Source organism: Mesoplodon mirus, assembly GCF_964341445.2.
Source record: "Mesoplodon mirus genome assembly, chromosome: 16".
Classification (NCBI taxonomy): domain Eukaryota; kingdom Metazoa; phylum Chordata; class Mammalia; order Artiodactyla; family Ziphiidae; genus Mesoplodon; species Mesoplodon mirus.
Window position 1 is genome coordinate 34094601 of NC_138992.1, and position 21135 is coordinate 34115735.

General features: G+C 39.6%; 2 protein-coding genes across 4 annotated transcripts; both read left to right on the forward strand.

Annotated features, from left to right (window-relative positions):
- Positions 1–4940: 4940 nt before the first annotated feature.
- Positions 4941–11739, forward strand: ZNF706 (zinc finger protein 706). Of its 3 annotated transcripts, none has more exons than XM_082601133.1 (4): positions 4941–5016; positions 8407–8543; positions 10692–10799; positions 11624–11739. In XM_082601133.1, the coding sequence occupies exons 2-3, from the start codon at positions 8409–8411 to the stop codon at positions 10785–10787; spliced, it is 231 nt and encodes a 76-aa protein (XP_082457259.1). In that variant the 5' UTR covers positions 4941–5016; positions 8407–8408; the 3' UTR covers positions 10788–10799; positions 11624–11739. The 3 variants fall into 3 exon arrangements, with proteins under 3 accessions (XP_082457259.1, XP_082457257.1, XP_082457258.1); XM_082601131.1 differs by having other exon boundaries at positions 4960–5239; XM_082601132.1 differs by lacking the exon at positions 4941–5016 and adding an exon at positions 5349–5614.
- A 6745-nt stretch (positions 11740–18484) lies between these two features.
- Positions 18485–20025, forward strand: LOC309792048 (transformer-2 protein homolog alpha-like). The gene is made up of 2 exons (XM_082601273.1): positions 18485–18663; positions 18967–20025. Exons 1-2 carry the CDS (start codon positions 18628–18630, stop codon positions 19762–19764), a joined length of 834 nt encoding a protein of 277 aa, XP_082457399.1. The 5' UTR covers positions 18485–18627; the 3' UTR covers positions 19765–20025.
- The last annotated feature ends 1110 nt before the right edge of the window (positions 20026–21135 follow it).

A 21135-nucleotide genomic window follows, 5' to 3' on the forward strand; every position in this document is an offset into this window, starting at 1 on the left:
ACTACTGAGCCTGCGTGTCTGGAGCCTGTGCTCCGCAACAAGAGAGGCCGCGACAGTGAGAGGCCCGCGCACTGCGATGAAGAGTGGCCCACGCTTGCCACAACTGGAGAAAGCTCTCACACAGAAACGAAGACCCAACACAGCCAAAAATAAATAAATAAATACATTTATTAAAAAAAAAAAAGAGTTAGTACTTTAAACACCAGAGTTTCTTCATTGTAATGTACCCATGGGATTTTAATTTATAGAGGTGACTGAATGAGGATACAGAGAGATCAATGCCATTGAAAGAAGAATTGACTACTTACGTCTCCAGAGAGGAGAGGGCATGCCACACCACACACGGCCACTTGGGGACCACTTGATTGCGGTCAGGAGGCAGCGCAGGAGCAAGAGGGGTGGGAAGTCTAGGCCAGAGCCTTTATTGGGGTTTGTGTGGGAAAGGCAAGGCAGGGTACAGTGAGCATTTTAGGATTAGCCAGGGTGAATGATTCTGGCAGACTCTGGGTGATAGGGGTGGTCTCTAGTTGCCTGGTACCTGGCTCTGGGATGACTTAGGTCCTGGGAAATATTGGCTTGGTGTGTAACTTAGATAAGAGAGTGGCTGGGGGTACAGACGTGAGATTGGTTGGTTTGCATACAAAAGGCATGTTCCTAGGTAAGTTGTTATTATCTTTAGGAATTAGCTAGCTCTGGGTTGTGAAGTCTCTCCCTGGGGCTAGAAGGCCCCCCAAATATTAAAGCTTCATAATATACAGAAAATAAAACATGATTAATACAGTCATGGAAGTTTCAAACAAGTATTTTCCCTTTCATGCCTTTTTTTTTTTTTTTTTTGCGGTAAGCAGGCCTCTTACCGTTGTGGCCTCTCCCGTTGCGGAGCACAGGCTCTGGACGCGCAGGCTCAGCAGCCATGGCTCACGGGCCCAGCCGCTCCGTGGCATGTGGGATCTTCCCGGACCAGGGCACGAACCCGTGTCCCCTGCGTCGGCAGGCGGACTCTCAACCACTGCGCCACCAGGGAAGCCCCATGCCATTTTTAACTCATCCCTCCATCACTTAGTTCTCTCCTATGGTATATAGAAATTACCTTTTCGTTTTATATGTAAATAGCAAGCAACCTTGCTTTCATATTTTCATCTGGAGGGAGTTTGCGGTGATTGTCATGCTGCCTTTCATAAATAGAGTTCTTTTAAAAGACCCTGAAGTTCACGTTGAGTCATTAAGTCATAGAAGTTCAAAAGCTAGAAGGGGTCTTGAAAGTTACTCAGACCAACCCTTTCATTTTATATCTGGGGAATCAGTCATTAAACATTCTTCTGGGGCTGAAAGACCCCATCCTGAGGCCATCTATGGCCCCCAACCTAAATCACCTTATTAGCATAAATTCAGGTATGCTCAAAAGGAGCTTCTTATAAATTACAAAAAACACTTCTATCATTCAAACATTCTGGGGGTTTTAGAAACTTTTTAGGAATGGGACAGGGACAAAGACCAAATACATTTCTTACTATACCACATCTGGGTTCCTTAGAACTTCCAAATGAACTTCAGAATAACCTTGTTGATTTATGCAAAGACATCAGTTGAGATTTTGACAGGGAAGTGTGTTGAATCTGCAGAGCATTTTGGGGACTATTGCCACCTTTATAGTAAGTTTTTTGATCCGTGAACATGGAATGCCTTTCCATTTATTTATGTCTTCTTTAATATCTTTCAACAATGACTTTTAGTGTTCAGAATGTAGGTTTTGCACTTCTTTTGGTAAGTTCACTTCTAAGTATTTTATTCTTCTTGATGCTATTCTAATACATCACATTATTTTTAAACCTATTTTAACATCTCTGAAATTGTGATGTCTTACAATCAAGAGTATTTTAGTATAATGCCTTCAACTGGAAGCAATTTTTTTATCTTGGTGGACATAAATGTGACTTACAATCAATAGCTTCTTAGATTCAATACCATATAGCACCAAATGTGAAATGTCTGTGAAACGTTGAAGTGGAAATGAAAAATAAGCATTTGGGTATATTAATTTGGAATCAGAAGCGAGGTCTGAACTGGCGATAGAAATGTGGGGTCATATGAAGTTCATTATTTAAAGCCACAACTTTTCCCTTTGGGCTAAGAGGGTAGAGAAGACAAGAGAATCCCCGTTGTAGCCCTGAGAAATCTCAACAAGTAGAAGTTGAGCAGAGGAAGAAGAACCAGCAAAGGTAACATTTTTGTTTTGAGTCTGTTATTGTCATTATTGCTGTTGTTATTATTTGTCACTAGATGGAAGGACCTATAGGGGCAGGAAATCGTCTCCTTTGCCTCCTTTGTTCTCCAACGGACCCTTGAACTGAGCACTGCACTACTCTTTTTTTTTTCCACACTGCGTGGCTTGTGGAATCTTAGTCCCCCGACCAAGGACTGAACCCAGGCTGGGCCCTCGGCAGTGAAAGCACCTAAACACTGGACCACCAGGGAATTCCCAGCACTTCACTACATTTAGATATTAACCTACATGCCACAGATAAATCCATGTTTATCTGAGAAATAATATATTGACTAACCACCAGCTCTTTCACCCCTGAAAATCTGACATGAATACAAATAAATAAATAAGTCTTTCAGGTCTTCGGGGCAGCTTTATAATCTGATTGTGATTGCGATAGAAAATAGGCACAGGCTTACTGCATATTAACCTAGAGTAATTGTCTCAGGCAGAAGAGGAAAAATAGTCAGTAGAAGTACTGTAGCATTCACGATTAAAACCAGACTATGTATAAAAATTTTTCCAAGGAGTTCATATCCCATTCGCTGTCACATTTCTATAACATAAGTAGGACACCAGCTGGTAGTTATGCGAATTCATCTGCCTTTCATTTACTGTTTGTCACTTCACAGGTGTTGAATCTTATTCATTCCTTCTTTCATTTTTTTCCCTTTGTATTTTAAATGCCCTAACCATCATATAAAGTTACCATAATACCATATCCTCTATTGTGGTTCTCCACCAGGGGAGATTTTGACCCAAGAGGACATTGGGCTATGTCTGGAGACATTTTCAGTTGTCACAACTGGAGATGAAGTGCTACTGACATCAAGAGGGTAGAAGGACAGGGATGTTGCTAAACATCTTAGGGCTGCCCCTAGGACAGCCCTCATAACAAAGAATTATCCAGCCCCAAATGTGATTAGTACCGAGGTTCAGAAATTTTACCAATGGGGATCAGTTTATATGTACATGAAATTTTTAGGGGCAAAGTCCATAGCATGTACCAATTTCTTGAAAGTGGTATAATTCAAAAATTTAAGAAACACTGGTTTTAATGAATATTTCATCTAGGCCTTGGTAACAAGTGACATATTAACCCCATTTCACAACAGAAATCACCTTTCTAGTTAAAAAGACTTATCTCTGCCAATCAGATTTCCCTGTCCCTTTCTGGTGTCCAGTCTCATTCATGGCTAGACAAACACAGCTCTTTGGATTTCCTGTCTTTAGGTTTTCCAAGTACCTCATCCACCTCCTATTAGCCAGGTTAATATAGTTATTATGGTTATGGTGACTACTAATAATTAAGCTATGGCTTCATGAAATGTCACTAAAAGTCCTGCTTTCTTTTCAATTCCTACCATGTTTCATATGCTGCTAAGCACTGGGTATATAGTGGTGAAAATGAGCTTACAATTGAATACTGGAGAGATATTAATAAAATTTGAACATGTAACTTAAAACTGCAATACGAAAGGGAGGGCGTGAAAAGTGAAGGCGAAAGGAACTGAAACGAGGTTGAAAAGGAAGGACTGAACAACCAGATCGTTGTTGTTGTTGTCGTCGACGTATGCCACCGAAATGCAATAAGCAGTTAACCCCTTCCTGGCTATTTTAAACAATTTGGTGATACACATATCCCAGTCCAGAAAACTTGCGATGTACTTATGTTCAACTAACATTTCCTGGGGCACTGACAGGCAGATTTGGGAGAGCGGAGGCTATGGGTCAGGGTGGGACAGTCAAATGCAAGACCCTCCTTTGTTGTTTTATCTGTGGTTCTAATTACAAACCAATGTGTGCTGGGGGGCGTTGGGGGGGGAAGGTGAAGAAAAAGCCGACGTCTAAACATGCTGCCCTTTCCAGATAAACATTTAATAATCGTTACTATCGCCATCGCTCTTGATTCTGATATTGGAAATTAGCTGTCGTGGCCTATAAATCAAGACCAAAAAACCCACAACTTAACCATTTCCCTAAGTATTAACAACTCAGTATATTGTTAAGTAGTCAGCCTGAAACGGTCAGGGGGGCCTAGCCGGCAGTTTTCAGTGAGACAGTCAGGCGTGAATCTTGAACTCACTAAAACCCCCAGAATGGTCAAATAACTGAGGTTTCGTGGGAACGAGGTAAAGGGTAGGTGGTGAGAGAACAAAGGCCACGCGTCCCAGTTCAGGGCCTCCCGGCCCGCCGGCCGCACTGGGGACGGAAGCGGCGGTGCGCCAGGGTGGCGAGCTACGGGGTCGGTGACCCACACCGCCGCGGCGCTGGCGCGCCTCTCCGGGACCCTCCCAAGGCCGGGGCCCAGGAGGACGCCGCAGAGACTGGAAGCTCGTGAGAGGGGACGCAGGGGTCGAAGCCTGGCCGCCGCCCCAGTGAGTGAGCAAGCTACTTGTGAATCACACTGCGGGCCATCACCCGCCAGGACCGAGATCACGCGGCTCTCAGGGCCGGCTGAAGCCGCCCAGATGGAGCACGCAGAAGAAGTGGGAGGCGGTGCGCCGGAGACAGAGCGCGACGTCCCCTGCTGTTCCAGTCTCTGAGGGGCCACCGTCCCCGCCAGGTCCCGCCCCCTCTCGCTTATGTAATAGGGGCGCGCTGCCATTGGTCCCCGCGACCGGAAGAGGCGCAGGCGCGCGAGCGGGTGGGGGCGGAGGGAGGCCGCGGCAGGAAGGCCGGTGGGTGGGGGCTGCGCAGAGCAGGCTGCGCTGGGGCGACTGGGAGAGCTGTGCGGCGTGCGCGAGCACGAGGTGTAGTGGCCTCCCCCTAGGCTGAGGCGGCGGCGGGCGCGCGCGGCGGCGGGTGCGAGGCGCGGGCTGTTGTGCTCCCGGCTCTCCCCTTTCCCCTTCTTGGCGGGTGGAGGAGGCCGAAGCGGTACTGGGCGCGCTGCGCTCCCCTTCCTCTCCCTCCGGCCACCTCCCCCGGCCCTCTCGCGCTGCGCGGTTTCTCCGACGCAAGACTGTCCCGGCCCGGGTGAGCGGCAGTGGGGCGGTGCTGACGCCGCAGGACTCCTGGGAGCCGGGTGGGGGCCCTGCCGGCGGGGTCGGCGGGGACCGTGGGGGGTCATCGCGGGTCACGAGGGGCTGCCGGCCTGCCCCGCCTCCCTGGGGGCAGCCGAGCCTGTCCTGTCCCGGCGCGGGCCGCGGAAGGACGGGAAGCTCGGGCGCCTGCCAGGCCCTGCAGGTGGCCGGTCGCAGGCCGGCCGCGGCGGCGGAGCTGTAACCCGCCGGCGACAGCAGCTGGTCGGTTTCTCGAGGCTGGGGCTCCCCGTGGCCGAAGGGGCCGGGTTTCGGGCAGCCGAGGCCTCCAGGAGGCGCGTCTCGGGCCGGGGTCCGTGAGGAGTGGCGGGTAGGTAGGGGTTGTGTGGCTCTGGGTGGCAGAAGAGAGGAGGGAGCTCTCCCAGGCGGGAGAGGCCGGTTTGGGAAGGAAGGCGCGCGGGGCTGCAGCTGGGCTCAGCGAAGTGCTGGGTGAAATAGACCTCACTGCTGGTGCTTTCATCCTGTCTCCTCTCCAAAAGGGGTGCATTTAAAAGGCTAGGGTCAGGATGTTGGTCACTGCTTGGGCCTCTTCGTTTTAGATGCTTGTGAAGAATGATCCTACTTCTTGGATCCAAAATCTATTTCTCTCTTACTCATTTGTTTTGGTTTTAAGAGGATCTTTGGGACAGTGCTTACTTGTTGCCTCCTGTAAGAGCTCCTCATTTTGGAAGAACTCCTTATTCCCTCTACTGCTTCCCTCTTTGGAGCCCCCTCAGAAGACCATACAAAATAAGAGTTATATTAAAAGCCAGCTTTTAGGTACTTATAAAGGACTTCTTGCTCCTCGGTTTGTTGCATTTAGCCAAGGAGAAGTTATGCTTGGTTACGCTTAGATCTTGTAGAAAATTCAGCTGGCTTGAGAGTAAGTGCTAAGTCGAGCTGTCCAAAAGCAGGTGGTTTGTTCGTTTGCATTTCTGCTTTCAGAAAGGAAATCAGTGCAGCGTGTTGCTAGAACTTAGGGGCCTACGTCAGGCGTTTAGACTGATTCAGTTTCCCTTACCTGGTGTTTTCTGTTTTAAAAATAAGAACAAGCAACCACAGTCTTCTATTTATTAAAACTTCTATGGCTTTTTGTTACTTTTGTTAGATGACAACGAAAATGGGTTAAATGTATTGTTAATGTTACATTTGAGGAGAAATGGTAACTGCAAAAGTTAAAAATAATGTGTATCTAATGGCATTGCGTTCTACAGATCACTGCATGAAAATGTTATCAAAATAGCTAATAACTTCTAGATATCAGAGAAACCTAGAATTAGTAGCTTACCATTTTATTAGTTTTTTTTTCAATGTAAAACAATTAAGAGGTTACTCACACAGTGTATTAACATACGTAGCATAGCATACATCGTGTGGAAGAGTTCAGATCTATGAGAGAACTGAAGTATTCTAACATAAGTTACTGATACTAAGGCACTGAGACATTAAGAATGCTATAAATGTTAGGATGCATAAAGATTGAATACCTATCATCCAAATAATACAAAAGTATCCAAATCTGTTTCCATGGGAATTGGTTTGTAAGCATGCCATAAATATACTTTTAAAAAAATCATTTCATTCAGCTTGGAATTAATAAGAATTTGGTTTTTAAAAAATAACAAAAATGGTAGTCTTCAAGGGCGAAGACGTCTGGTAATATTTACCTTTATTTGGTGGGAATGGGGTTCTTATATTAGGCTAGCATACTAAACATTTTTGTAATTTGTTAAAATATTCAGCCAGCTTCCTAGAAAAGGATTGATCCTCCTTTATATTTTGACTTCTGGTTCAGTGTTTAATGCTAGTGGGAACTTGTCCAATTGATGTATTTATTTTTTCAGTTTCCCTTTTTCTTTTTGGGAGAAGCTCAGGTGTTTCAGTGAAATGCTTTGACCTCATATCTGTTAACTAGTTAAGGTTCCAGTCAGAAAAAGCTAGCACTATTTTCTGGTGAAGTTATAGATCCTTTGTGTGTTCATGTCCTGCAATGACTTAAAAGTTTAAGATTTAATTGCAGTGCTAGTCAAAACTATCCACAGGAATTCTCCTTAGATCCTATTTTAAAGTATTTAAAAAGCAGCTGAGACTCATTATAGACCTTTTATGAACAGATTTAACTTGTGTTGTCTTAAAGGAGTCTTTAATTTTCATGAAAAAGTAAAAGTAGTTCTTTTCCCTTAATTTTTAACCCATGTTAATTTCAGATCATCAGTAGTAAAAAGTGGTATCTTTCATTTTTGTAAAGGTACCCTTAATCTTACTTAATAATTTGTCCAGCAATCCTATGAATACCATTTTTTTTTAAGAAAGAATAGCACAGTAGTTTCATGAAACCTGAGTATTTAAGAGAACGGTTTCCATTGCTCATATGAGCTCCTTTAGAGACATTAGATGACAGCTTTTATTTCTCTTAAAGTTGTAAGAATCTTAGGTCGCACAGTGAATACTGGAAGGGGAGAGTACCTTTGCAAAATGATCAGAGAAATGATTGAGGAAGGGGCTAAACTGTTTTTGGTAAACTTCTGAAGATTACCTATAAGAAAGTGCACAATTCTTAGGTGTATAGCTCAGTGAATTTTTACAAGTGAATACACCTGTATAACCATTACCTAGATCAAGACACAGAACATTATCAGTACCCCAAAAATCCCCCTCACGCCCTTTCTTCCCAGCGTTACTTCCTGGATTAGTTTTGCCTGTGTTGAACTTTATACAACAATATGTTCTTTGTATCTGGCTTCTTTCCTTAATGCTGAGATATAACCATGTTGTTTAACAATAGTTTCTTCTCTTTGAATGCTGCATAGTATTCCATTGTAGAAATCTGCTACAAGTTATGTATCCATCTTACTATTAGTAGGCATTTGGATTGTTTCCAGTTTTAGAAACAGTGTACCTGCATTTCTGTTGAATATATACCAAGAGTGGAATTGTGAGATTATAGAGTAAACGACTAGTTTTCTGCAGTGGTTATATCAGTTTATCCTCTAGTAGCATTGTATAGGAGAATCTGTAAATCCATACATTTTGATTGACAAATGCTTCTATAAAACAACTGTCAAACTCTGAGAGTGTTATCATACTTAGATTTCACTTTAATGCCTCAACTTCTGTTTTTAGATATGGCTCGTGGACAGCAGAAGATTCAGTCTCAGCAGAAAAATGCCAAAAAGCAAGCTGGACAAAAGAAGAAACAAGGACATGACCAAAAGGCTGCTGCCAAAGCTGCCTTAATATATACCTGCACTGTCTGTAGGGTAAGGGGAATTGAAAGACATAGCTTTCTCGTGGACAGTTCTTTCATTAGAGATGGGTTTGTATAGGTTAAAATTTTGCAAACATGGCGAGATAAATGCTTTACTTGAAATAGGAGATTTGAGAGCTGGTTGTGTTAGGAACCCATCTTCATTCATCTGTTCAACAGTTTTATATATATACGTATATATACATATATACACACACATATATATATGCTTTTTGTTGTTGTTGTTCGCGCTGTGCAGCATGCAGGGTCTTAGTTCCCTGACCAGGGATTGGACCTGTGCCCCCTGCCGTGGAATTGTGGAGTCCTAACCATTGGACCGCCAGAAGAGTCCCAACAAGTACATTTTTTGGATAGCTCCTTTGGCCAGGCACAGTTCTCTTGGTCTTAGTGAAAAGGAGTGAACAAAGCAAAATCCGTTTCCTCATGGAGAATAAAGATGTCTTCTTAAGGGCAAATAATACACTTTGAACTTTAAAAAAGGTCAGATTTACATTCTTAATTTAGAGCTATGTAATATACCTCTGGTTATATTAATTTGTTTTGTTTTTTTTTCTTCGCTACATTCATAGTTACGATGTCTGTAAAACTAAATAGAGTATATTCACATTGAGTGCTTTTACTAGAATTAATGTGTTTTATTAGATTTGAAGAATAATCATAACAGCTTGCTATTGAGTGCTTACCAGGTGCCAGACACTGATCAAAGTGTTTTACATGCATGAGCCCATTAATTCACATAACAACCCTATGGCACAAAGTACTTTTATTCTCATTTTACAGGAGAGTAAATTGAGTCATGGGGACTGAATAACTTGTGCAGGGTCACCCAGCTAGTATGCAGAAGAGCTGGGATCTAAACCCAGGAGGTCCAGCTCCAGAGCCCACCTTTTAGACCACTATACCACACTGCCTCAAAGAAGTTTTTCTTAACTTCCAAGCCAGGGTCTCTTTTTTGCCTGTTTGTTCAAGCTCACTACCCTTGAAGTTAGTGAATAAAAGTGCCAAAGGAAAAGTGCATAGTGAGGTTGATCCAGTTACAACAAACGTTTTTTGTTCCCCCCCAAGCCCTATGCCTAGGTAGAATTGGTAGTATGGATGGGAAAGGATCTTGATAAGACTTGATTCCTGGACTAAAGTTTATCATTTATTGAAGTCATTACTGATGAAATAGAAGTTCTTAACTACATAAAAGTTCTCATTAATCTAAGAGAGGAAACGTATTACATTAAATAACCTGTTCATAGTGAGCTTTGATATACTCAAAATAATGAAATTGAGCAGCTTCAGATTCTGTTTGGAAAGAGGCAAGGTAAAAGTAAATTTCACTAAATGACTAATGAAGAAATACCTTGACCTAAAAGTATTAGAGTAGCTCATATATTTAAAAACTCAAAACAACAAAAAATGTTTATTTCATGTTTTGTCTAATGTAATGTGCTAAAGAATAATTGAAGGTCCTTGCCTAGGTAAGTCAGTATAGTGTAGTATTTGAGATCTGAAGTACCTAGTACTAGGTTAACCATAGGTATTGGACAAATTAATCTCTAGGTTTTAGTTTGCTTAGCACATAGAATGAGGATAGTAGGACCTGATTTAAGGTTACTGGAAGGGGGCTTCCCTGGTGGCGCAGTGGTTGAGAGTCCGCCTGCCGATTCAGGGGACATGGGTTCGTGCCCCAGTCTGGGAAGATCCCACATGCCGCGGAGCGGCTGGGCCCGTGAGCCATGGCCGCTGAGCCTGCGTGTCCAGAGCCTGTGCTCTGCAACGGGAGAGGCCGCAACGGTGAGAGGCCCGCGTACTGCAAAAAAAAAAAAAAAAAAAAAAGATTACTGGAAGGTTCTATGAGAATTCTGGTAGCATGCTTAACGTAATGTGTTCGGTAAATGTTACCTATTGTTTACTGTTAATCAGGTAAGAATACTTCATTCTGTGTGACCCTTTATATGTGAAATGTGGGAATATGCTAGGAATTTCTTTGTTACTGGGTCCTTTTTCATATGCCAGCCATTAAGTTATAGGAATTTAAAAGTGTTTTGCAATAGTTGTCGATCATGAGTAGGCTCAGGATTTTAAAAGTTAGCACATTTTTATTTCATGAATCAGGTCTAACTCTTCTTTTTTGCACAATTTTTAAAATTAGACACAAATGCCAGACCCTAAGACCTTCAAGCAGCACTTTGAGAGCAAGCATCCTAAGACTCCACTTCCTCCAGAATTAGCTGATGTTCAGGCATAAAGTTGTTTACAGGTAATTGACCTTTTCTTCTTTTCATTCGTTAATGGCAGGGCTGTATACAAGAGCAGAATTATCTTCTGTAATTGTAAAATTGATTTCTGTCTTCTAGCTGAGACTTCATTACTGCCCCCTTTTAAGTTAATGTTTAACTTTACGATTGTTAAAAGTCCATTTTCCCAGACCATATCCTTTCAGTGCCTTTGAAACATCCATGTTTTTAACCACTGTAGCCAAAAATGGCATGAGGTGATGCTGGCCAACTCTGGTCCAAGAATGGAAGAAAGTTTTCAGTCTAAAGAAAATAACTATCATAAAGGTATTTGAGAGTCTTGCTCCCAGAAATGATGCAGACCAAAGTTTATGAGTGCTTTTTTGCAGGTATTTTACTTAGAATGCTTAGTAGAGCTTCTAAGTACATTAAAATATAAGGCAAAATGTAGGCATTCATTGTATAAACTAGGTAGTTGCTTGAAAATAATCAGTTTATACTTTGTGTGGTTGGATTTTTTTTTCTAAATGGTGGTGATGGTATATGCATGAGTATTATTTTTAAAGTAAATTCATCAAATATCTGTTTATAAAAATTTAGCTGACAGATCTATTAGACTAACTTCGTAGGTTAGGCATGTTGTGCTTTTTTTTCTTTTTGGATTTTATTTATTTTTTTATACAGCAGGTTCTTATTAGTTATCTGTTTTGTACATGTTAATGTATATATGTCAATCCCAATCTCCCAATTCATCCTGTGCTTTTTTTTTTTAAAGACATTTGAAATGCATATAAATCACATTTGTGTAATGCTTACGTTCACTGAAAATCTTGCTTATGTTTTGTAGGTGAATTCGTGACACCTTTGACTCTTCTCCTGTCTCAGACCTTAGGTAACAAACCTGCAGCTGCTTTTCTAACAAACTGTTGATCAGCAAAAATAAAGGGGCTACAGAAACATTCATTTTTATGCTGTTCCCTTTTGGGCTTCATGCAAAGACAATTCTGTGTAAATGTACAGTTGACTCTGATTTGGAAATCTGAAAATCAGTCCATCCTTGTTATAAAAAATTTTTTTACAATTGTAATTATATTGATGTTCATATTGTATAAAATAACTCATTTAATAAAGTAGTACTTTGATTTTACAACATCACAGGATAAATGGTTCTAGAAATTCTGTTCTAACTTTCTACATTATTTGCCTTATAAAAATCTAATGAATTCATCAGCTAGAATTGCAAGCGCAATTCTTATCTCCCTTTCTAAGTTCAGGGGCATGTTCATAGTTTAACTAGAGCAGACTCATTCATTAAATTTGTGCACACGATTTTATTGGCAGCTGCTGACCTAGGTGAAGAATGACTTACCTGCTGCCTTTGTATATTGCAGTCATGTGTCATTTTCCCCTCTGATTGTTTCTTGTGATTGAGGTTGGAGTATTTAAACTTGCTGTGTGACCTGGCTATACCTGCCAGCCAGGTCTAGCTTGTAGATAACTGATAAATTCCTTAAAGTGGTTGGATTGTCAGTCAGCCCGTCTGAAAAATTAGGTTCTGAAGTATATGCCACAATGAAGTAATCAGCCTACTGTTCAATGCAAAATATGATGGAACATATGTGAACTGGTAAAGATCTATCTTTTATAAATTATACTTGATTCTTTGAAAATTGTTCAAGTTCTTTCATTTGAAATTGAAACTCATAATTTTCAAAGGAGTTTTTGGAAGTTAATAACAATTTGGCCAATTTATGAATGGATTTTGCATTAACAGAAAGATTGGAATGGCTTGTGACTGGGTTAATTCCCAGAACCTTCTCCTTCCTTTCCTTTTTAAGTGAGTAGTTGATTTTTACTTTGTTCTGGTTCCTAAAATCAAAGGCTGTGTACGGTATGACTTCCGTCTGAACTAGAAAAATATTAAAATAGGCCAATATCCACATTTTTTTGGCTCTAAGGATGGGGAAGTGGGTTGGTTCCGATGAATGAGGTAAATCCTACCCAGTTAAAACAGACTAATTTGGGTTTCTTCTAATTTGCTTTTGCCAACTCTTAATACCAGTGAAACCGCTGTAACTCAGTTTAAATTTTAAAGTTGATAGAATGGAAGAACACTCAAATATTTACTGGTAATTGCTTAGAGCCGCACATCTGATCCTGTGGACTACAGAATGCCTTCCCTCTGTCTGCTGTAACTCAGCACTGCATTTGTTTTGTAGCTGTACATATTCTGCCCACATTGTTTGTGTTCACTGTAAGTTTAAAGTAAGATATTTCCAAGGAAAAGCTTCAGTGGTGATAGTTTCTTAGTAGTTTCTTAGTGACTCCTATTATACTCTTACTTTAAAATAGTCATTTTTTTATGTATTTGATTTCCTCAGTTTCAGATTTATTATTTGTTAATTCCCAATATGTTGGTCACCAGAACATTAGAGTTGGCCTAATTGCTTATAGTGGTTATTAACAGAAGTTCTGGTTAAATTACAATTTAAAAGTTTTTAAAGTGCTTTGAGCATATGTATGTTTATGTTAGTAACAAGTCATTTAAAAACCTTTTACAAGTTTTGGTTTAATTTTGTTTGTTTGTTTGTTTTACTGACTAATTCAGAATAAAAGCTTTATGTTCTTACATTTAACCCTTTTTTTATAAGCAGCTGAGGACACCATATTTAACTTTAGATCTTAGTGATAGGGAGATGGCTGCATTGATATAGCATAAGACATTAATTCTTATACTTCATGTGAGGATTATTAGTGCAGTCCCCATTTTTTGTGTTTGGCTTAAATCCGTGTAAGGGGAAGATTACAATTTTTAAACATCCTCATTAATTTGAAGATTCTTTAACAGATCACAGCACAGTTCACTATAAAACTGTTATGGTGTCTTCAAAGACTTGATAAAATACACAGAATTGCTCCCTTTGTATTCTGTATTGCCATTAGTTGCCAAAAGGAATGGGGTTAAGATTAAACTTGTTTCCATTCTCCTTCGTATGCATCTACATCCCCATGGTTAACTGACACACTGGGGGCTCAGTTGTTTGCCGTAATGTCTTATTAAAGAAGATAGTAAAGAAAACCAAATTAGTCTAATTTCTTCTACAGTTTAGGAAATTTTTATATTGCCTTTTCCCATTTTTTTTTTAAATTTTTCAATTTAGAATTGTCTCGAGTGTAGAACTTGGTAGTTCTAAGGGTGGCAAGAGATTTCTTTCATTTCTCAAGTCTATCTGTTTGAGGTCTATCTGTTTGAGGTCTATAGAATACTTCTTAAGAATAAAAGGAAAAACGTTGCTTAGAACCTTGCTATATTAAGTAAGTGTAAGCTGTTGGAAGGGGGAAGTAATTAGCTACTAATACAAAAATAATACTAAAACAAAAAATGCTTAGATCAGTTAATTGAATTGAATGGATGGATAAGTCCTTAAAGACATTGACTCAGATTTGAGATAACACTTCGGTTTTATATTAAGATACTGTATAGCTAATTAATGATATCATACTGGGATATATGTAGCATGAATACGATAGGCTTTACCAACATTACTATTTTACCCCCCAAAATCTTTGTTTTTCATTTTTTAAATATGTGGAATATACTGTACCTGTTTTAAAATGCGGTTAATGTAGAGGCCTTTTTCTATAATACAGTGATCGATCACAGTCCAAACTATAACTGAAATATATTTAAGCCTATGAATCTGCATTAATTCATTTGTGCTAGAATTTTCGCTTTGGGGGTAGTTTTTGGTCTGGTTTAGTCTTGGTCACAGATAATATACTTTTTAGAGTGTATTGCAATGAAGATCAACACTAGGGGGTTGTGTTTACTGTGACTTTACATTCTGAGATCTTTCAGGCTAGCTTAATTTTATCTGTTAAAGTTTCAGAAAAATCTTAAGTGCTCCCAATGTGAAGATTTAATAAAACATCTGTCTGCTTGGCTGAGAAAATAGATGTTTTATTAATGAAAGTACAACCTGTCTTTATTAATTGTGGATTACCATATTAAACTGAAAATTAAATATCTTCTATTTTAAATGTTCTTTGGCTAAGCTGTTTACTAAGTTACCATCTTTTTGGAGTTTTTTTGTTTGTTTTTGTTTTTGAACAGCCATTCTTTAGCTCTAGTTTTTCTGTGTGTAATATGGCTGCAAATTTAAAATCTGCACATATTCAGACAGACTTCAGTCATTTATTTATATCCATATGGGCATATCTATATTGTGAAGTAATTATGTTAAAAATCATATTCCTTTCTAATCATTTTTTAATTTATGAGCATCATTGTTTCTTTACATGATATTAATACTAATGGCTTAGGGTTTTGTAGACATAAGTACCTCACTTTATCACTACCTTCTGCCTTGTAAAATTCAGAATGGGACTTGCATTTTGGATTCTTTTATTAAAATTTTAATTAGAAAATAGGTCATCATATTTCTTCTATAACGATGTAACAGAGTTTCTCATAATGAGGTGTATGGCTAAGGTGACCATACATCCTAGTTTGCCAAAGACCACCTTGGCTTAAATATTGATTTAATATTAATTGATATTTAATATCAAAGTAATGTTATTTATAAGGTATCTCATAAATCTTAGATATTGCCTCTTTTTACTCACACGTGTCATCAGTTTATAAGGTCACCTGTGTAGAACAGCTGAAGTCATTTCTTTGGCCACACCGCACAGTTTGCAGGATCTTAGTTCCCTGACCAGGGATTGAACCCAGGCCCACTGCAGTGAAAGCACTGAGTGCTAACCACTGGACCGCCAGGGAAATCCCTGAAATGCTTTTTTAAATGTAGGTTTTTTTAAGAAAACTATGATACCCAGAAATCCTTACTCATTAAATGGGAATATAGCGTACTGGCAAGGTTTGTCTTTTAAAGGCCTTGAATCTATTTTATTTAATTTTTAAAAAATATATCCTACCAAGACTTAAACATCTGGTGAAATTAACTAGATTTTAAAACTGTGAAATGCCTTTATTTACAGACATTCATATAAACTTTATGTTGTTTGTACCATGTTGTTCAGACTTTTGTCTCCTGATCATCCTTTCACCCAAAGGACTTAGGAGAAATGCCAGTTGGGATTAGAGGTACTGCCTGTTGGTATAGAACACTTTCGCTGAGGAAGAAAGGGAAGTCTGCAGCATTGGCTGCAAGTTAGACATCCTCTAGGCTAACAGTATTGAAAACTTAGGGCAAAACTTTTGATTTGATACAGGATGCTTCTACATATTATTTGATCTGGATCTCTGAAATTTTCTGTTTTATAAACTCTTATAGGCATACAGAGAAGTTGTAAAGATAGTACAAGGGAGTTCTTGTATCCCCTCACCCAATTTCAGTTTACCCTAATGTTATAATCTTACATTATTTTGTTTGTCAAAACTAAGGAACCATCATTGGTATGTTACCATCAACTCCAGTTTATCTATAATAGCCTTTGTGTTCCAAGATCCTGTCCAGAACATCATATTGTATTTAGTTATCGTTTCTTCTTGGTCTCTTGTGGTCTGTGTTTCTCAGTCTTCACTTTATTCTTTATGACCTTCATAATTTTGAGATGCATGGAAGTATGTTGTAGAATGTCTTTCAATTTGGATTTGTCTGTTGTTTTTCTTACGGTTACATTGGGGTAGCAGGTTTTTGGAAAGACGACCACAAAGGTGAAGTGCCTTTCTTATCAACTTGGGGATGGATGATCCCCACATGACATCACTAGTGATGTTAGCCTCTGTCACTTGGTTAAGGTGCTGTCTGTTAGGTTTCTCCAATGGAAAGTTACTATTTTTTTCTTTCCATATGCTATCTTTTCAAAGTAAATCCAGCGCTTACTCAAGGGGAGTAGGGATTTAGCTCCACCTGCTGGAGGGGAAAATATGTATATAATTCGGAATTCTTCCATAAGGAAGATTTGTTTCTTCTCTGCATTTATTTATTCAGTCACTTATTTATACCCATATGGACTCATAATCCAATACTCTTATTTATTTTTTTATTTAAAATTTTATCTATTTATTTATTTTTGGCTGCGTTGGGTCTTCGTTGCTGCACACGGGCTTTCTCTAGTTGCCGTGAGCAGGGGCTACTCTTTGTTGTGATATGTGGGCTTCTTATTGCGGTGCCTTCTCTTGTTGCGGAGCACGGGCTCTAGCCACGCAGGCTTCAGTAGTTGTGGCATGCGGGCTCAGTAGTTGTGGCGCATGGGCTTAGTTGCTCCGCGGCACGTGGGATCTTCCCGGACCAGGGCTCGAACCCGTGTCCCCTGCATTGGCAGGTGGATTCTTAACCACTGCGCCACCAGGGAAGTCCAATACTCTTATTTATTTTGTTATTCAGTTTATTCTGGCTTTGGCCATTGGGAGCTCTTTCAGATTGGCTCACACGTCCCTTTGACATGCCCCATCCCTTTTTGAGCATTTCCTTATTACTACAAGAAGCTCCTGGCTAATCTTTTATGTCCCCTGCCCCAGTTCTGGAATGAACTATTTCTCCAGAGAGACTGATTGGAGAATGGTATTTAGAAACCAAGATCTGGACACTGGGTATGAGGGTTTTTTTGTTTTGTTTTGTTGTTTTTAATTTTGAATGTTGAACTTTTTCCCACCATTAGCTAAATATATCTGTGGGTTGTGGGGAAGAAAAGTAGCATTCTCCCAGATCTTTAGGTGGTGGACTCTGAGTGAGTACTTTTCTGCCCATCATTACTGAAGTGTTCTCTTTTTAAAAAATCTTTTGTCATTAAAAACATTTTTTTTGTTTCTGTTTTCTTAAAGCATTCGAAGTTACCAACATATTTGTTGAGAGTAATATATGTGAAGTTGCTTTATAAACTAAAGCATTATATAAAAGCAATTTATTATAAAATATATAACAAAGGTCCCTAATCTTTAGAAATTAAAATACATTTTAGTAGATAACGTATTTGTTTACGTAATTTTAGGCTATAGGGTTAAGTGCTTTGTGTGTTTTATAGGCAATAACTTCTACAGGAATATACAGGAAGGAGAGGCTGTGTGGGTTGGAGAGTTTGGTCTGTGCCTGGAAGGATGGGGAGTCACTGGGGAGGAGGAGGAGTTAACAGGGGAAGAAAAGTGAGGGTGGCTGAGTGAGCAAAAGCTCAGGCAAGTACATAAAGTTTCTTTGAGAGAAAGTGAGTGGGCCAACCAGAGCATAAGGCTTGTGAATGAGAGCCTTTGAGCCCATGGGTGAGAGCGGGGAGCAGGCCTTAGAATGGGACTGGATTGTGCGATGTGCGCACCCTGCAGTGAATAGTTCAAATTACTGACAACGCTGTGGGGATACTTTGAGGGTTTGGGGACAGGGGAGTGACATGTTGTTAGGTTATTAGGAGGATTAGTATTTAACAGTGAGATATGCTGTTGGTACTGTTTTGATAGAGATCTTTTTTACAACCTCTTGCACTTTGCTTGTCCACAATTTAACTTTGGATCATTCAAGGTCATTAAGAATGCAGATTTACAGGTAGAAGTTTGCTCTGCTGTAGTGCGGTGGTACTGCTAGGACCCAACGAGCTGTGTTTAGGGTTGTTTGCCTCTGCTCTAAATGGTCCCAGACTACACACAGTGTGTTTCTTTGTGATGTTTGTTGTCTATTTCATTATAAAAGTGATACATTCTTTGTTTCTTTGTGATGTTTGTTGTCTACTTCATTATAAAAGTGATACAGGAGCCTGCGACCGAGTGGGAGTGGAGTGGAGCGGCTGTTGTTGCCGTCTCTTTCCTCCTCCCCACGGTCCAGTCAGCTGGTTGATTAGGCCATCGGCCCTCAAGCCGAGACCTGTCTCTTATTTAGTTCTGGGGAGTGCCTGGCCGACATGAGTGATGTAGAGGAGAACAACTTCGAGGGCAGAGTTAATGTTCGTGAAGAAATTGAAGAGTTTTTTCCAAGAATGTGGAAGATAAATCAAGATAAAAGAAGGCTAATGAAAAGTATTAAAGATCAGAAAATTAAAATTGAATGGGGGAAAAAATTGAACAGAAGATTGGTCAGATAGAAGCACTTGAATATTTTTTTTTAAGGCTATTTTGAATTGTTTGAATTGGGGAAGAATACACGAAGTATGAAAAATGAAAAACTCAATGAAGAATGAAGAGAAGTAGAAAGCAAGAGTGAAGTAGAATTAAAAGAATCTGGAAGAATGAATGGGTCCTAGGAGTCTCGCTCTCAGTCAGAATCTCCAACTGGAACTCCTGCTCGTGTAAAATCGGAGAGCAGGTCAGGATCTCGTAGTCCATCAAGAGTTTCCAAACACTCTGAATCCCATTCTCGATCAAGATCAAAATCCAGGTCGAGGTCAAGGAGGCATTCTCATAGACGTTACACTCGATCCAGATCCCATTCTCACTCTCATAGGAGACGATCTCGAAGTAGGTCCTATACACCAGAATACCGGCGTCGCAGGAGCCGAAGTCATTCTCCAATGTCTAACCGGAGAAGACATACAGGCAGCAGGGCAAATCCAGATCCCAACACGTGTCTAGGAGTGTTTGGCCTCAGTTTGTACACAACAGAGAGAGATCTTCGCGAAGTATTTTCTCGATATGGACCATTGAGTGGTGTCAATGTGGTTTATGACCAGCGAACTGGACGGTCGCGAGGATTTGCTTTTGTTTATTTCGAGAGAATAGATGACTCAAAGGAGGCTATGGAAAGGGCAAATGGAATGGAGCTGGATGGTAGAAGAATTTGTGTAGATTATTCTATCACCAAGAGAGCGCACACACCTACACCAGGCATATACATGGGCAGACCAACTCACAGTGGTGGTGGAGGCGGTGGAGGTGGAGGAGGTGGCAGATGTCGAGATTCTTACTGTGATAGAGGATATGATCGTGGGTACGACAGGTACGAAGACTATGATTACCGATACAGAAGAAGATCGCCTTCTCCTTACTATAGTCGATACAGATCACGATCAAGATCTCGTTCCTACAGCCCAAGACGCTATTGATAAACAGAGTGGTTGCAGTTGAGGACATCTTTTTTCTTTCTTTTTTTCCCTTTCTCTTTTTTTGTTTAATTCTGGATTTCCCCAAGCTTCTAATCCTTCCTACTCCTTAAAAAGAACCCTTAAAAACATCTTTGGTTTATATAGCATCTACACTTTGTCGATTGTATTGCTGTTTTCACCCCTTTTATTATATTCTTAAAGATGTAATTGTTGTCATTTTGAGTAGTTAAACATCTTGAGTAAAAAAGGAACCCCCAGTGTTATGCTTTTGTAAATGGTTTTTTGTTTGTTTGTTGCTTTTACAGAAAATTGACTCCTGCCTAATCGAATGAGGAAAGAAATGATCTTTTTAAAGCTTCTTTTGTGTTAGATATTGTGTTAGACATGGTATTAGAGAGCTGCATTTACTACAAACTCCTTTTTTAACTTTCTTTTGGGGAAGTTAGTAACAAAGTAGTTCAGTCATGTCAGGTTTGTCTGGGGTGGCATGGAGCAATCGAATAATTGAGTGTAGAAAGTTTGAAGCTATAGAAGGAAACACTTGGTCACTTCTTTTGAAGAACAGAATTTTTGAACCCTTAAAATTGTCATTTCTTTAGAGATGAAAAGCTTGTGGACTCCTACAAAACATGTTGTATTTAAAATACATTTGTTAAAACTTAAAAACGTAAAGTTTGATTTTTGTGTTGAAATTTTTGAAGTTTAATCAGTGAAGGACAAGCCTTATTATTTATTATTTAGAGCAGTTGTATGCTTTGCTGTTAGAAATTTTGGTATTGGGGAAATGGTTTAAGTAGGCTATTGTATAGAGTCCTTAAAAATAGTGAGGGGAAGGGTAGTCTCCTTTCAAATAAAAGTTAATTTCTTTGAAAAAAAAATGATACATTTTTTATTATGTATTGAATTCTAGAGAATATATTAAAGTTGAATTTTAAAAATTCACCATGACAGAAACTTTTTGGTGAATATTCTCTCTCTCACATACACACACATGTGCATATGCATACATGCAAATATATTCTTTAAGTTAATGCATACTTTCATGTCATTTTTTGCACATTATGTTTTTGTACTTTGCTGTTTCACATTATAACAAGTGGAGTTTTTTTTTTCATGTTATAAACTTTGTGTAAGTGAATTTTTGTGGCTGTATAATGATCCATTGCATAGATTTGCTATAGGTTTTTGTGTTGTTTAACAGTTCCCCTGTTGTTGATCATTTAGGTTTTCTCAAATTTATACAGAAGGCTTTATTTCCATTTAGAATTAAGCATCATAAACTTTAAAGTTCTTCCAAGGAGATGGGGGATGAGATTCTGAAGAATGTGTAGTAGTTTATTAAAATAGAAGATGAGAGAGAACCTGAGTTGA